The sequence below is a fragment of the Microcaecilia unicolor genome, chromosome 4, assembly GCF_901765095.1.
Source record: "Microcaecilia unicolor chromosome 4, aMicUni1.1, whole genome shotgun sequence".
NCBI classification, from domain to species: Eukaryota; Metazoa; Chordata; class Amphibia; order Gymnophiona; family Siphonopidae; genus Microcaecilia; species Microcaecilia unicolor.
Window position 1 is genome coordinate 138,315,927 of NC_044034.1, and position 16,098 is coordinate 138,332,024.

Below are 16,098 nucleotides of genomic sequence, written 5' to 3' on the forward strand. Positions count from 1 at the left end.
CTGATTTTGTAAGTTTGCCCACTGACAAAGACATGAGCAGCCCATAATTGAAGGGTAGGTTATTGGTAACAGTGAGAGATAGCACATCACAAATTAAATCCGGAAAATCACATTGTGGAAAGTATATGAATTTATTTGCATTCTGCAGAGGGAAATAAGTATTTAATCCCTCTGACAAACAAGACCTAATACTTGGTGGCAAAACCCTTGTTGGCAAGCACAGCGGTCAGACGTCTTCTGTAGTTGATGATGAGGTTTGCACACATGTCAGGAGGAATTTTGGTCCACTCCTCTTTGCAGATCATCTCTAAATCATTAAGAGTTCTGGGCTGTCGCTTGGCAACTCGCAGCTTCAGCTCCCTCCATAAGTTTTCAATGGGATTAAGGTCTGGTGACTGGCTAGGCCACTCCATGACCCTAATGTGCTTCTTCCTGAGCCACTCCTTTGTTGCCTTGGCTGTATGTTTTGGGTCATTGTCGTGCTGGAAGACCCAGCCACGACCCATTTTTAAGGCCCTGGCGGAGGGAAGGAGGTTGTCACTCAGAATTGTACGGTACATGGCCCCATCCATTCTCCCATTGATGCGGTGAAGTAGTCCTGTGCCCTTAGCAGAGAAACACCCCCAAAACATAACATTTCCACCTCCATGCTTGACAGTGGGGACGGTGTTCTTTGGGTCATAGGCAGCATTTCTCTTCCTCCAAACACGGTGAGTTGAGTTCATGCCAAAGAGCTCAATTTTTGTCTCATCTGACCACAGCACCTTCTCCCAATCACTCTCGGCATCATCCAGGTGTTCACTGGCAAACTTCAGACGGGCCGTCACATGTGCCTTCCGGAGCAGGGGGACCTTGCGGGCACTGCAGGATTGCAATCCGTTATGTCGTAATGTGTTACCAATGGTTTTCGTGGTGACAGTGGTCCCAGCTGCCTTGAGATCATTGACAAGTTCCCCCCTTGTAGTTGTAGGCTGATTTCTAACCTTCCTCATGATCAAGGATACCCCACGAGGTGAGATTTTGCGTGGAGCCCCAGATCTTTGTCGATTGACAGTCATTTTGTACTTCTTCCATTTTCTTACTATGGCACCAACAGTTGTCTCCTTCTCGCCCAGCGTCTTACTGATGGTTTTGTAGCCCATTCCAGCCTTGTGCAGGTGTATGATCTTGTCCCTGACATCCTTAGACAGCTCCTTGCTCTTGGCCATTTTGTAGAGGTTAGAGTCTGACTGATTCACTGAGTCTGTGGACAGGTGTCTTTCATACAGGTGACCACTGCCGACAGCTGTCTGTCATGCAGGTAACGAGTTGATTTGGAGCATCTACCTGGTCTGTAGGGGCCAGATCTCTTACTGGTTGGTGGGGGATCAAATACTTATTTCCCTCTGCAGAATGCAAATAAATTCATATACTTTCCACAATGTGATTTTCCGGATTTAATTTGTGATGTGCTATCTCTCACTGTTACCAATAACCTACCCTTCAATTATGGGCTGCTCATGTCTTTGTCAGTGGGCAAACTTACAAAATCAGCAAGGGATCAAATACTTATTTCCACCACTGTATGTTTCAGGCACATTAGGGGTCGGAGATAGAGGAGGTTATATAATGTCCAGAACGATCTTTGTTTTTGCTGTGTTGGTGAGTTGAGGCATTTAAGTTGGGTCAATAGGGTACACCTTTTTGAACAGATAGGTTTAGATGGTCATGGATTGTTTTCACGGCTTTTGGCAGTGCGTTCCATAGTTGTGTGCTTATATAGGAGAAGTTGGATGCATGGGTTGTTTTGTATTTGAGACCTTTGCAGTTTGGGTACTGGAGGTTCATGTGATCGTGATGATCCGGGTTCTATTTCTGGTTGGTAGTGGAGGTTCATGTGATCTGGTTCTATTTCTGGTTGGTAGATCTATAAGGTCTGTCATGTATCCTGGGACTACACTGTAGATAATCTTGTGGACTAGGGTACAGATTTTGAAGATGATGCGTTCTTTGATTGGAAGCCAGTGCAGTTTTTCTCAGAGGAGTGTGGCACTTTTGAATCGTGTTTTACCGAATATCAACCTGGCTGCTGTGTTTTGGGCTGTTTGGAGTTTCTTTGAGAGCTGTTCTTTACATTCCGCATAGATTCCATTGCAGTAATCTGTATGACTTAGTACCATTGATTGTATTAGGTTACGGAATATTTCCTTCGGGAAGAAAGGTTTTACATGTTTGAGTTTCCACATTGATTGAAACATTTTCTTTATAGTAGAGTTTACTTGGCTCTCGAGTGTAAGATTGCGGTCAATTGTGGCGCCGAGTATTTTGAGGCTGTATGAAATAGGGAGGGTGTGGTCTGGGGTGTTTATGGTTGTGGGTTTGTAATTATTGTGTTGGGATGAGAGGATGAGGCAATGTGTTTTTTCAGTATTCAGTTTTATTTGAAATGAATTTGCTCATGAGACCATGGTGTTTAGACCACGTTTGATTTCATTGGTGATTTCTATCAGATCGTGTTTGAAGGGGATATAGATTGTGACATCATCTGCATAGATGAACGGGTTGAGGCCTTGATTGGATAATGACTTGGCCAGTGGGGTCATCATTATGTTGAAAAGTATTGGTGATAATGGTGATCCTTGAGGTACTCCGCAGTCTGCTTTCCATGGTGGTGATATGTTTTTATTTGATTTTACTTGTTATGTTCTGGTGGTTAAGAAACCTTTGATCCAACTAAGTATGCTTCCACCAATCCCAAAGTGGTCTAGGAGTTGTAGTAGTATATTGTGGTTTACCATGTCGAATGTGCTCAACATGTCAAATTGGAGGAGAAGTATGCTTTTACCTGTGGCTATTTCATGCTTGAATTGGGCCAGGAGGGTGACTAGTACAGTTTCAGTACTATGGAAAGGGCGGAATCCTGATTGTGATTCATTTAGTAATGAGAACTTATCTATGTAGTCAGTAAGCTGTTTGGTCACTAGGCTCTCCATTAGTTTGATTACTAGTGGGATAGATGCGACTGGGCAGTAATTGGTGAGATCATTCATTTTTTTCTTTGTGTCTTTTGGTAAAGGGGTGAGTAGGATGTTGCCATGTTCCTCAGGGAAGAGACCTTGTTGTAACGTGTAGTTTAGATAGGATGTGAAATCATCTATGAAGCGATCGTGGGCAGATTTGAGTAGATGGCTGAGGCAGATGTCCAGTTTGTAGTGGGTTTTAGAGAATCTATGAATCACTTGGGTAACTGATTCAACGGTGAGGAGAGCAAATTTTGACCAGGTATGGTCTGCTGGGTATTCTCCAGAGGTTGAGTCCAATTCATTGATGAAGTTTTCGATGTCGGTGTGATGTTGAGGGAGTGTGTTGCGTAATTTTATCATTTTTTCTTTGAAATAGCAAGTTTGTCTGCGGATGGGATGTCTGTGTTGGTTGTGGTGATTGGAGTGGTGTCTAGTAGCTTGTTTACGATTTGAAATAGTTTCTTCATGTCTTTGTAATCTAATAAGACCTTTTGGTCTGTCTTATTGCAATTTGTATTTTCTTTGTGTTTGTTTCCATGCGTTGAGTGTGTTTTCATCTTTTATATTTTTCCAGGCTTATTTGAGTTTCCTGGTTTGTGTTTTGAGTTTTTTTAGTTCGTCATTAAACCATGGGATCGAGTTCTGTCTTCTGGTTGTTCTTATTCTTAGGGGTGCTATTTCATCTAGTACGTTTCTACATTTTTCGTCCCAGTCAGAGAGATAGTGTATGGAGTCCGTTCATGCTTTCCAATCATTGTCGTATATCTGTTACCAAAATACTTTTGGGTCTATTTGTCCTCTTGTGCTATAGGTGGTATGTTCTTGTATACAGTAAGATCCCTTCTTCTGCCAGTTTAGGGATGTTTAGTTTGTAGTGATCAGTCCAAGGTGTTTCTGACCATTTGATATCTGTTACTAGTATGGTGTTGTCTGTAGCCATTTTGTGTGAAAGGAGGTCCACTGTATGCCCTTTAGTGTGGGTAGCTTGCATGTGTGGCCATTTAAGATCACATGAGTGGAGGAATTCCTTGCATTCTCGTGTGTTAGTGGAATTTGGGTCTTCTAGGTGAAGGTTAATGTCCAGAATTAGTGTGTTAGAGTTGGTTACACAAGTGTTAGAGTTGAAGTCCATGAAATTAGGTTGACTGTCGTTCCAGTTGCCGGGTAGTCTGTAGAAAAGGACACAGTTCAAGTGATCAAACAGGGATTTGTTATGGATTCTAACTGAGGCAATTTCGAGTTGGGTTGTTATGGACTCAGCAGTGGTTTCGGTTGTGAAATGAGAGCGGTAAATTAGTGCTATGCCTCCGCCTCTTTTTCCCTTTCTGGTCCAATGCGTGATTTTGTATCCTGGGGGGAATAGAAGTATACTTATCTTTAAAAGAATACCTCTTAGGCCCAGCCAATTCAGGAGATAAATACCTCCAACATGATATCATAAGAACATAAAATAGCCATATTAGGTCAGACCAAGGGTCCATCTAGCCCAGTATCCTGCTTCCAACAGTGGCCAATCCTGGTCATGTTTCAGCAAGTTGCATCAGTGAAATTCTCCTGCAAATGGTCCACCTAAGTTTGCATGGATATATGCATATTTTATTAGATATATATGTATATTGCAAATCCACCCCACCTCCACCCAACCTCTGCCTGCAGGAATGCCTAAGCACACCTATACTTCCAGGCAACTTTATATTTCTGTTCTTAATCACAGAGTAGTTTATGAAATTACTTCTTGTTATGACTATCTTTTGTGACAAAAATGTGCTATCACATTGTGGGTGCATAAAGATACAACCTTTTTGGGGGTGTTATTGGGGTTTCCGACACTTAGCATACATTCTAAAAGGAATAGGTCTCTGGTAATACCGGTCTTCGTGAGTGAAGTGTCAGAAGCAAATGTGTTCCGTCTTATCCTTACATCCAAGCTCATCATGCCCTAAATAATAGAAAAAACTAACTCCACAACCAAGTATTATAAAATAAAAGTGCTTATTTATTTACAATCATACTTTCAACCCAGCTGTTATATATAATTGCTTACTCTACTATTCTTGAACTTCCAAAAGTCTTTTAAATAGTCTTTTAAGTTCAATTCCAACCAGCATAATGATATCAGTAGGAAATTCAATCATTTATTGTTATATTCCAATGTGACTTTTCAACTTTGCATAAAGGGGGAAATGGGACTTGATATACTGCCTTTCTGAGGTTTTTGCAACTACATTCAAAATGGTTTACATATATTCAAGTACTTATTTTGTACCGGGGCAATGGAGGGTTAAGTGACTTGCCCAGAGTCACAAGGAGCTGCAGTGGGAACTGAACTCAGTTCCCCAGGATCAAAGTCCACTGCACTAACCACTAGGCTACTCCTCCCCTCCAACATTTTAAATTCTTTCAATCATAATCCTTTTATCCACATTTTTTAACAATACTTGATCACATTTGCAGTGTACGGACGCCTCCACCAACATGTGTCATGTTTCGCAGTTTGCTGCCTCAAGGTGTGGTCCGTCAAAACTTACATTCAATGCTTGCACATACTGCATCGGTGCCTGCCATCTTGACAGCATTCTTTTCTCTGCATGCAAAGCCAAGGCTCATTCAACAACAGACTTTGCATTGAAAGATGGAACAAACTTGACTCTGCATTTTTGAAGTCAGGTTATTAATGCTGGATAGTGACATGTATTATAATTCTGTATCTCTTAGCTATATAGGAATACATATTCGGTGATGTATAGTGCTTCATAGTACTGGTTTTGCTCCTACAACATGCGCCAGAGAAACTGCAACACTTGGAGGGGCATAATTGAACGAAAACGCCTATCTCCATGGGCGTTTATCTCCGAGAACGGATCCGTGAAGGGGCGGACCCAACCGTATTTTTGAAAAAAATAGACGCCCATATGTTATTCGCTAATTTGTGAGCTGGGCGTTTTTGTTATTCAGTGATAATGGAAAATGAAAGCGCCCAGCTCAAAAACGAATACATCCAAGGCATTTGTTCGTGGGAGGGGCCATGATTCGTAGTGCACTAGTCCCCCTCACATGCCAGAACACCAACCGGGCACCCTAGGGGGCACTTTTACAAAACAAAAAAAAAAGGTAAAAGAGCTCCCAGGTGCATAGCACCCTTCCCTTGTGTGTTGAGCCTCCCAAATCCCCCTCAAAACCCACTGCCCACAAGTCTACACCATTACTATAGCCCTAAGGGGTGAAGGGGGGCACCTACATGTGGGTACAGTGGGTTTGGGGGGGTTGGACGACTAACGCATTAAGCAGCACAATTGTAACAGGTAGGGGGGGGATGGGCCTGGGTCCACCTGCCTGAAGTCACTGCACCCCCTAATAAGTGCTCCAGTAACCTGCATACTGCTGCCAGGGAGGTGGGTATGACATTTGAGGGTGAAAATAAAAAGTTGTGAAACGTCATATTTTGTGCTGGGAGGGGGTTTGTGACCACTGGGGAAGTCAGGGGAGGTCATCCCCGATTCCCTCCAGTGGTCATCTGGTCATTTAGGGCACTTTTTGGGGCCTTATTCGTGGAAAAACAGGGTCCAGGAAAAGTGCCCTAAATTCTCGCTGAAATCGCATATTTTTCTTCCATTATCGGCGAAAGGGCGCCCATCTCTGTTCGCCCCATAACCATGCCCCAGTTCCGCCTTCGACACGCCTTCGACACGCCCCCGTCAACTTTGTCCGCATCCGCGACGGAGTGCAGTTGAAAGCGTCCAAATTCGGCTTTTGATTATACCGCGTTATTCGTTTTTGTGAGATAAACGCCCATCTCCCGATTTAGGTCGGAACTTGGGCGTTTTTCTCGTTCGATTATAAGCAGGTTAATCATCTGTTGGTCTTAAAATTGATATATATTTGGACTATACTTATGAAAAACGTTTTAATCAGTAAAATTTCACAATAAATGAAGCATTTTTAATCATGTTGGAGAAAAGAAAAGTTGATTAATTATTTGACATCTATTACATGGTTTCTGGCATATGAGAAGGAAAAAAAACTGGACAGACAAGACTATCTGCCATCATATTATATGGGTCTGATATTTAACTTGGGCAGCCAATGTTTAAAGTTAACGGCTGGCCCCCTTGCTTTCTGTGTATATTCAATAGCACGTTCCAATTCATTAGTGCCACTGAATATACTGTACATGAATGTGGTGACCATGCTATCGACTTTTCATTTACTTTACCTTAAACTGATGTCTTCTAGATTCAGTAAATGATGCCAAAATTTGATCACTGTAAAAAACAAAATCCACACGAAGTGCAGTTCTATAAAGGGCACTTGCCCTTTATAGATTCATACTTCTGAAGACTTACACCAACTGAAACCTTGTGTGAAAGTTGGACGTGGATCTCCCACATTCTATAACATGTTTATGTTTATTCATGTGTTACTGCCTTCTAGAATCTGATCTAAGTAGTTTACAATTACATAAAAAGCATTATTCAGTTAGTAAAAGAACGACATTACTCAGAGAGGACAGATAACAATCACACAGGAGGGGGTAGGTAAAAGATTTAAAACAGGTATAGAGAGAAAAAAAAACTGACAAGCAGTGCACCTTCTATTCATTCAGCCCCAAGAACTCAAAAGAGAATTCAAGACTTTACCAGCCCATAAGCCAATTCAAAAAAGTACTTTTTTTAAACAGGATTTAAAATTCAAAAAAGAGGGTTCTGATCTAATATATCTTGGTAACTCATTCCACATTCTTGGAGCCAGGTAGAAAAATGCTGAGGCTCGAGTACTTTCATAATGGGCCTTCTTTATTATAGGAAGAGTGAGTCGATGACTAGCCAACGAATTCAAAGACTGTGTCAGAGTATATGGAGTGACCAAATCTGATAGGTAGGAATTCCCAAATGATAGGCTTTTAAAGTCAAGAAAAGGATCTTAAATTGGGTATGGAATTCAAAAGGTAACCAGCGCAAAGAGTGTAGTAAAGAAGTAACATGGTTGTATCTTGTTGCACGATGTTGAAAGCGAGCAGCCGTATTTTGTAAGGATTATAGATGTTTCAAGTGGTGCTTGGTAATACCCACATAAACTGAATTGCAATAGTCCATATGTGAGATGAGAAAAGCTTGAACAACAGAATGCAACGCAGGAGGTCTTAGAAGGCTCCGAAGGGACGGAGTCGACAAAGTGTCAAAAGCCTAGTTAGATTACTCAGGAAATCTGCTTTTCAAAAGTAAAATATGAATCAAATTGTATCCCTAAATATACAGCACTTTTCTTGTGAGAATGCCCCTGGCACGCCTATGCCTCTCTCATGGTCATGCCCCTTGTGGGTTGCGCACTTTGGGTTTTGGGCCCAGATGCATGAGTAAATTCAAATTCATGCTAATAATTGATTGTTAGCGTTCAATTATTGGTGTTTATTGACGTGTTAATCTAATGAGATGCATGTGCATCTCAGGATCGTGCCCAAATTTCGCTCTAAGTAGAATCTGAATATAACTGGTAAATGGTTAAGAACAACCCAAAAAAGAAAGGAAGACCAAATCTCCACAAAGCAGTCCAAGAAAGCCAAACAGTGCAGAGCAGCCACAACACCCACACAGTAAAGTGTGCAATTAAAGCAATTAAAATGATTCTTTATTAAAATAATAAAGGACCCATCACGGGCAATGTTTCGGCCTAATGGCCTGCATCAGGAATCCAAAATGTATCTGTGAAAGCCAATATGATGTTTAATATTCTTATGCCAGAACAGAGGACATAGCAGAGTGGTAGCAGTGGATACGGCTGTGTGTGAAGATATTTAGCTGTGAGAATTTTTATAGAGGTCTCTCTTTCTGTTTTGGCATAAGAATATTGAACATCGTATTGGTTTTCACAGATACATTTTGGACTGCTCTCCACTCTTTGGTATTCTTTAAATAGTTAAGAACATCAGAACATAAGAGTTACCTATTGGGACAGACCAAAGGTTCATCTAGCCCTGTATCCTGTTTCCAATAGTGGGCAATCCAGGTTAAAAAACATAAGAACATAAGAATAGCCATACTGGGTCAGACCGATGGTCCATCTAGCATAATTCCTGCTTCCAATAGTGGCCATCCAGGTCACAATTACCTGGCAGAAACCCACATAGTAGCAACACTCCATGCTACCAATCCCAGGGCAAGCCGTGGCTTCCAAATGTCTATCTCAATAACAGACTATGGACTATACAGTCTCATCCCTTGCTCCTGGGGAGGGGAAAACATTTCAACCCTAGTGGCTGGAATAAGAGAGACAATCAGACTTAGATTTGGCGCAATCAGTAAAAACCTTTATTGGTATTTCTCTAAACCAGTACAAAATAATTGTTGTCTTTGGAGCAGGTTGTCACACAGAAAAGCCAGACGCAAAGACTGAATAACAAAATCTGCTCAGCAAAACTTTCTCAGTTTTCATTTATATACTGTTATAAGTTTCATTTCTCCTAAATCGTGTGATTTCTCCTAATCTAACATGTGTTCATATATGGATTTTCCTGTTTCCTTCCATTACAGATATATGGTTATATTCTGTTATTTTTTATATGTATACAAAAATGGCAATTTCCTCTATGCTATCATCCTCTCCTGCTTGTGTTCACATGCACACTTAGTGGCCATTGGCTAATCCCTTATCAGTAAAGCGTGATCCCAGCTTGCAAAAACCATATAGCAAACAAGTAGTATGAAACACCTGCAGGCTCATTTTCAAAAGAGAAGGACGCCCATCTTTCGACACAAATCGGAAGATGGACGTCCTTCTCACAGGGTCGTCGAAATTGGCATAATCTAAAGCTGATTTTGGACGTCCCCAACTACTTTCCGTTGTATGGACGGCCAAAGTTCAAGTGGGCATATCGGAGGCGTAGCGAAGGTGGGACTTGGGCATGCCCAACACATGGATGTCCTCGACCCATAATGGAAAAAAAGGGCGTCCATGATGAGCACTTGGATGACTTTACCTGGTTGTGTTTTTCTTACAACCAAGGCACAAAAAGGTGCCTGAAATGACCAGATGACCACTGGAGAGAATCAGGGATGACCTCCCCTTACTCCCCCAGTGGTCACCCTTTCCCACGCTCAAAAAATATCTTTCAAAATATTTTTTGCCAGGCTCTATTCCAGCCTCAGATGTCATACTCAGGTCCGTGACAGCAGTATGCAGGTCCCTGGAGCAGTTTTAGTGAGTGCAGTGCACTTCAGACAGGTGGACCCAGGCCCATCCCCCCTACCTGTTATGTTTGTGGAGGAAACAGCGAGCCCTCCAAAACCCACCACAAACCCATTGTACCCACATCTAGGTGTCCCCTTCACCCGTAAGGGCTATGTTAGTGGTGTACAGTTGTGGGTAGTGGGTTTTGGGGGCCTCAGCACACAAGGTAAGGGAGCTATGTACCTGGGAGCAATTTATGAAGTTCACTGCAGTGCCCTCTAGGGTGCCCGGTTGGTGTCCTGGCATGTCAGGGGGACCAGTATATTAGAAATACTGGCTCCTTCCACAACCCAAGGGCTTGCATTCGGTCGTTTCTGAGATGGATGGCCTTGGTTTTCATTATCGCCGAAAATCAAAAACGACCAAGTCTAGGGACGACCATCTTTAGGGACGACCTAGATTTCAAGATTTCGACGTCCCTGACTGTATTATCGAAACGAAAGATGGATGTCTATCTTGTTTTGATAATCCGGGTTTCCCCGCCCCTCCATCGGGATGTTTTGCGAGGATGTCCTCAACAAAACTTTGACGCCCCTTTTGATTATGCCCCTCCTGGTGTCCTTTTCTTTGAATACATATTTCTGTTGGAACATCATGGACTTTGCAGGGTCCTCAGTCTCTCTTCACCATCAAGGTTATATCCATGTGTATCTGCCATATATGGGCCACATAGCCTCATATCCTCCTGAGTTTCTCCTTGACATGTGGCCAATACTTTCCTTGTACTGATCAAGCATTCTGCTTACATGCAGCTGCAGGAAGAAACTAAAATTATGCTGATGACAGCAAAACTAGAAAATCTGAGGGCTAGCAGGGCCATCTTACAAGCCAAGTATAGGAAGGAATATACAGGACTTTTCCTCCAGGAACTTGTCCAAACCTTTTTTAAACCCAGATACGCTAACCAGTATTACCACATCCTCCGGCATCGAGTTCCAGAGCTCAACTATTCTTTGAGTGAAAAAATATTTCCTCCTATTTGTTTTAAAAGTATTTCCTATAATTTCATTGAGTGTCCCTTGGTCTTTTGAAAGAGTGAAAAATCAATTCACTTCTACCCATTTTACACCACTCAGGATTTTATAGTCCTAAATCATATCTCCCCTCAGCCATCTCTTTTCCAAGCTGAAGAGCCCTAACCTCTTTAGCCTTTCCTCATATGGGAGAAGTTTAATCTAGTTTATCATTTTGGCCGCTCTTCTTTGAGTTTTTTCTAATTCCGTTATATATATTTTTTAGATACGGTGACCAGAATTGAACACAATACTCAAAGGGGCCCTTTTACCAAGCTGCGGGAAAAAGGGCCCTGCGGTAGCGGCGGGAGCCATTTTTATTTATTTTATTTGTTTCATTTGTATCCCACATTTTCCCACCTATTTGCAGGATCAATGTGGCTTACATAGTACCGTCAAGGCATTTGCCCAGTCGGTCGATAGCAAATACAAGGTTGTATAGTGATCGAATGAGGTAATTTGTGGAGGGTCAAAGGGGATGAAGATAGTGTGTTGTCCAGTAGGATCAAGCATGCACCTACTGTGTTTCTGGTGAGGAGGTTTACGTTGGTTGGTTTTTAGTGATTTCCTGAAGTTCAGGTGGTCATGGATTATTTTCACAGCTTTTGGGAGGCCATTCCATAGTTGTGCACTTATGTAGGAGAAGCCGGATGCGTAAGTTGTTTTGTATTTCAATCCTTTGCAATTTGGGTAGTGTAGGTTTAGGTATGATCTTGACGATCCGACTCTGTTTCTTATTGGTAGATCTATAAGGTCTATCATGTATCCTGGGACTACGCCATATATAATTTTGTGGACTAAAGTGCAGATTTTGAAGATGATCCGTTTTTTGATTGGGAGCCAATGCAGCTTTTCTCGAAGGGGTTTGCACTTTCTGCGTGCCAGGGCCCTTTTTGCCGCAGCAGGTACAAAGCCCCCAAAAATAAAATTTATTTTTTGTTACATTTGTACCCTGTGCTTTCCCACTCATGGCAGGCTCAATGTGGCTTACATGGGGCAATGGAGGGTTAAGTGACTTGCCCAGAGTCACAAGGAACTGCCTGTGCCTGAAGTGGGAATCGAACTCAGTTCCTCAGGACCAAAGTCCACCCTAACCACTAGGCCACTCCTCAATGTAATAAGAAAACTGTTACTGTGTGGCCCTGTGGCAGGGAGCCCTTACTGCCACTAATGGGAGGTAGTAAGGGCTCCCATAGTAACCCGGCGGTAACTGGGCAGCATGCAGTGATGCCGGATTAATGCCATGCTAACCATTTCTGGGTTTTTTCCCTCCCAGAAATGGTGCATGCTTGACCAAGAACTACCGTCAAAGTGAGGTCACACCATTGAGCGATACAGAGGCATTATAATATTCTTGCTCTTATTTTGCATCCCTTTCCTAATAATTCCTAGCATCCTGTTTCTTTTTTGGCCGCCGCCACACATTGAGCAGAAGATTTCAGCATATTGTCTTGAGTTTGTTTTCCAGATAATGTGGGATATAGATGTCATAAATAAATGACACCTAGATCTTTTTCTTGAGTGCTGACTCCCAAGGTGGACCTTGACATCAGGTAACTATGATTCGGAATATTCTTCCCAATGTGCATCACTTTGCATTTGTTCATTTGCCATTTGGATGCCCAGTCTTCCAATCTCCTAATTTTTCACAGTCCACATGTGTTTTGACAACTTTGAATAGTTTTGTGTCATCTGCAAATTTAATCACCTCACTCGTTGTTCTGTTTTCCAGATCATTTATAAATATGTTAAATAGCACCAGTCCCAGTGCTTACAGCTTGTATATGTATAAGTTTGCCCAGACTGCGTGCAGGTGTTCCCAAGGCAGAGTTGCAGACGGTTATTTCATGAAGTGTATTTTGCATGTTAATGGCACAGCCAATAATTTGGAATGAAGTTAGATATCTCTGGTTTTCAATATTGACCTGATTTAGAAAGTATGACTAAACTCTGGATATGCATTGGAAACCAGTTATTAAAAGTGATTCATTACATTCTAAATATTGAAGACGTTAATTGTGTTTCATAGTCATTAAACATCTCTCTTGTTTGATAGGACAGTGTGGATCTTGGAGACTTGATGTTTTCACTATGCTATCTTCCCACAGCTGGGAGACTGACCATCACTATAATAAAAGCAAGAAATTTGAAGGCAATGGACATAACTGGAGCATCAGGTAAAACAATTTTTGTTAGTATAGCCCAGGGGCGTATCTGCGTGGGGCCACAGGGGCCTGGGCCCCCGCAGATTTCGCCCTGGCCCCCCTCCCCGCTGTCAACCCTCCCCCGCTGCTTACTTTTGCCAGCCGAGGTCCGACCCGCAATCTCCATATTTCGTCTTCCTCCGTGGCCATGTGCTTCAAGGAAGTAACGCTGCAGCCTGCAGTGCTGATTGGTTGAATCCAGTTCGGCGTCTGACGTCGCTGCGACGTCAGACGCCGAACTGGATTCAACCAATCAGCACTGCAGGCTGCAGCGTTACTTCCTTGAAGCACATGGCCATGGAGGAAGACGAAATATGGAGATTGCGGGTCGGACCTCGGCTGGCAAAAGTAAGCAGCGGGGGAGGGTTGACGGCGGGGAGGGGGTGGAGAGAGGCGGCGGCGGGGGGGGAGGGAGGCAAAAATGTGCCCCCCCTCTCTGGCTCTGGCCCCCCCTACCGCCGGATTCCAGATACGCCCCTGGTATAGCCTATTTTCTGGGGCATATCAAGCATAGGGAGGTCACATCAAATTTGACAAGTTTTTTTTTAACTGGGTATGGTAGATTGTGCTGGCAGACTGGAATTCTAGGCTTTCAGAAAAATACTTTTAAGGCAGCAGAGCAGCATAGCCCACATTCAGAACACATGTACAAAAAGATCTTTACTCGAAACTGATAAACACAAAACAACCGGCTTACTTTGCAAGCTTCAAATAGTACAACCACAGTATTAGACAAACAGTCTTGGCATATTCTTGAGACCTTCTTCCTCATACTTTGCAGTTCCCTGATTCTCTCTCTGGCTTCAGGTTTTTACCTTTCTCCCCTGGGATCACCAACTATTCTTCATTCTCCAGCTATATTCCTGTTAAGGTGGACTGGCGTTGTTGTGGCCCTCAAAGTATATTCGGAGGGGAAGCAATGTGGTTTGGGATATGTGGACAAAATTTATGCAGGTCCAGGCCGATATTCAGCCAGGACCCATAGAAGTGTCTTAGGGCTCCTTTTACTAAGCAGTGGTAAGTCCAACATGGGCTTACCACTCGCTATACAGGAAGTACCTCCGGGCTTCCGCAGTAGTCTGGAGATACTTCCCACACCTAGTGCACCATCATTTCCAGTGCTACAAAAATGTATTTATTTGTTTTTGTAGCTCTGGAGTGTACCTGGTGGTAATTGGGCAGTGCCTCGTGCTGCCCAGTTACCGCTGGGTTAACGCGGGAGCCCTCACTGTCACCTCAATGGGTGGCGGTATGGGCTCCCCCAAAATGGCCACGTGGCAAGTGCTTTACTTGCTGCACAGCCATTTCCTGCAGGATGATGATATTTCCCTTTTACCAGCTGCGGTAAAAGGGGGCCTTGGCGCACATGTAAAACATGAGCTGAAGTTTTTGCCGCAGCTTGGTAAAAGGGGCCCTTAGGTAGGTTCTGGCTGAATATTGTCTGGAACCTGCATAAATTTTGATAGCCACTAGCAATCCAGCCAGGCCTATATACAGTGGGGGAAATAAGTATTTGATCCCTTGCTGATTTTGTAAGTTTGCCCACTGACAAAGACATGAGCAGCCCATAATTGAAGGGTAGGTTATTGGTAACAGTGAGAGATAGCACATCACAAATTAAATCCGGAAAATCACATTGTGGAAAGTATATGAATTTATTTGCATTCTGCAGAGGGAAATAAGTATTTGATCCCCCACCAACCAGTAAGAGATCTGGCCCCTACAGACCAGGTAGATGCTCCAAATCAACTCGTTACCTGCATGACAGACAGCTGTCGGCAATGGTCACCTGTATGAAAGACACCTGTCCACAGACTCAGTGAATCAGTCAGACTCTAACCTCTACAAAATGGCCAAGAGCAAGGAGCTGTCTAAGGATGTCAGGGACAAGATCATACACCTGCACAAGGCTGGAATGGGCTACAAAACCATCAGTAAGACGCTGGGCGAGAAGGAGACAACTGTTGGTGCCATATTAAGAAAATGGAAGAAGTACAAAATGACTGTCAGTCGACAAAGATCTGGGGCTCCACGCAAAATCTCACCTCGTGGGGTATCCTTGATCATGAGGAAGGTTAGAAATCAGCCTACAACTACAAGGGGGGAACTTGTCAATGATCTCAAGGCAGCTGGGACCACTGTCACCACGAAAACCATTGGTAACACATTACGACATAACGGATTGCAATCCTGCAGTGCCCGCAAGGTCCCCCTGCTCCGGAAGGCACATGTGACGGCCCGTCTGAAGTTTGCCAGTGAACACCTGGATGATGCCGAGAGTGATTGGGAGAAGGTGCTGTGGTCAGATGAGACAAAAATTGAGCTCTTTGGCATGAACTCAACTCGCCGTGTTTGGAGGAAGAGAAATGCTGCCTATGACCCAAAGAACACTGTCCCCACTGTCAAGCATGGAGGTGGAAATGTTATGTTTTGGGGGTGTTTCTCTGCTAAGGGCACAGGACTACTTCACCGCATCAATGGGAGAATGGATGGGGCCATGTACCGTACAATTCTGAGTGACAACCTCCTTCCCTCCGCCAGGGCCTTAAAAATGGGTCGTGGCTGGGTCTTCCAGCACGACAATGACCCAAAACATACAGCCAAGGCAACAAAGGAGTGGCTCAGGAAGAAGCACATTAGGGTCATGGAGTGGCC

At 43.3% G+C, this 16,098-nt stretch overlaps 1 protein-coding gene across 1 annotated transcript in view; it reads left to right on the forward strand.

The window, feature by feature from the left end:
- Positions 1–16,098, forward strand: part of SYT9 (synaptotagmin 9) — a 58,339-nt gene that overhangs the window by 23,143 nt on the left and 19,098 nt on the right. Inside the window, exon 4 of the mRNA XM_030199440.1 lies at positions 13,296–13,416. Coding sequence (XP_030055300.1) covers positions 13,296–13,416 — 121 coding nt within the window. The remainder of the gene's footprint in view (positions 1–13,295; positions 13,417–16,098) is intronic.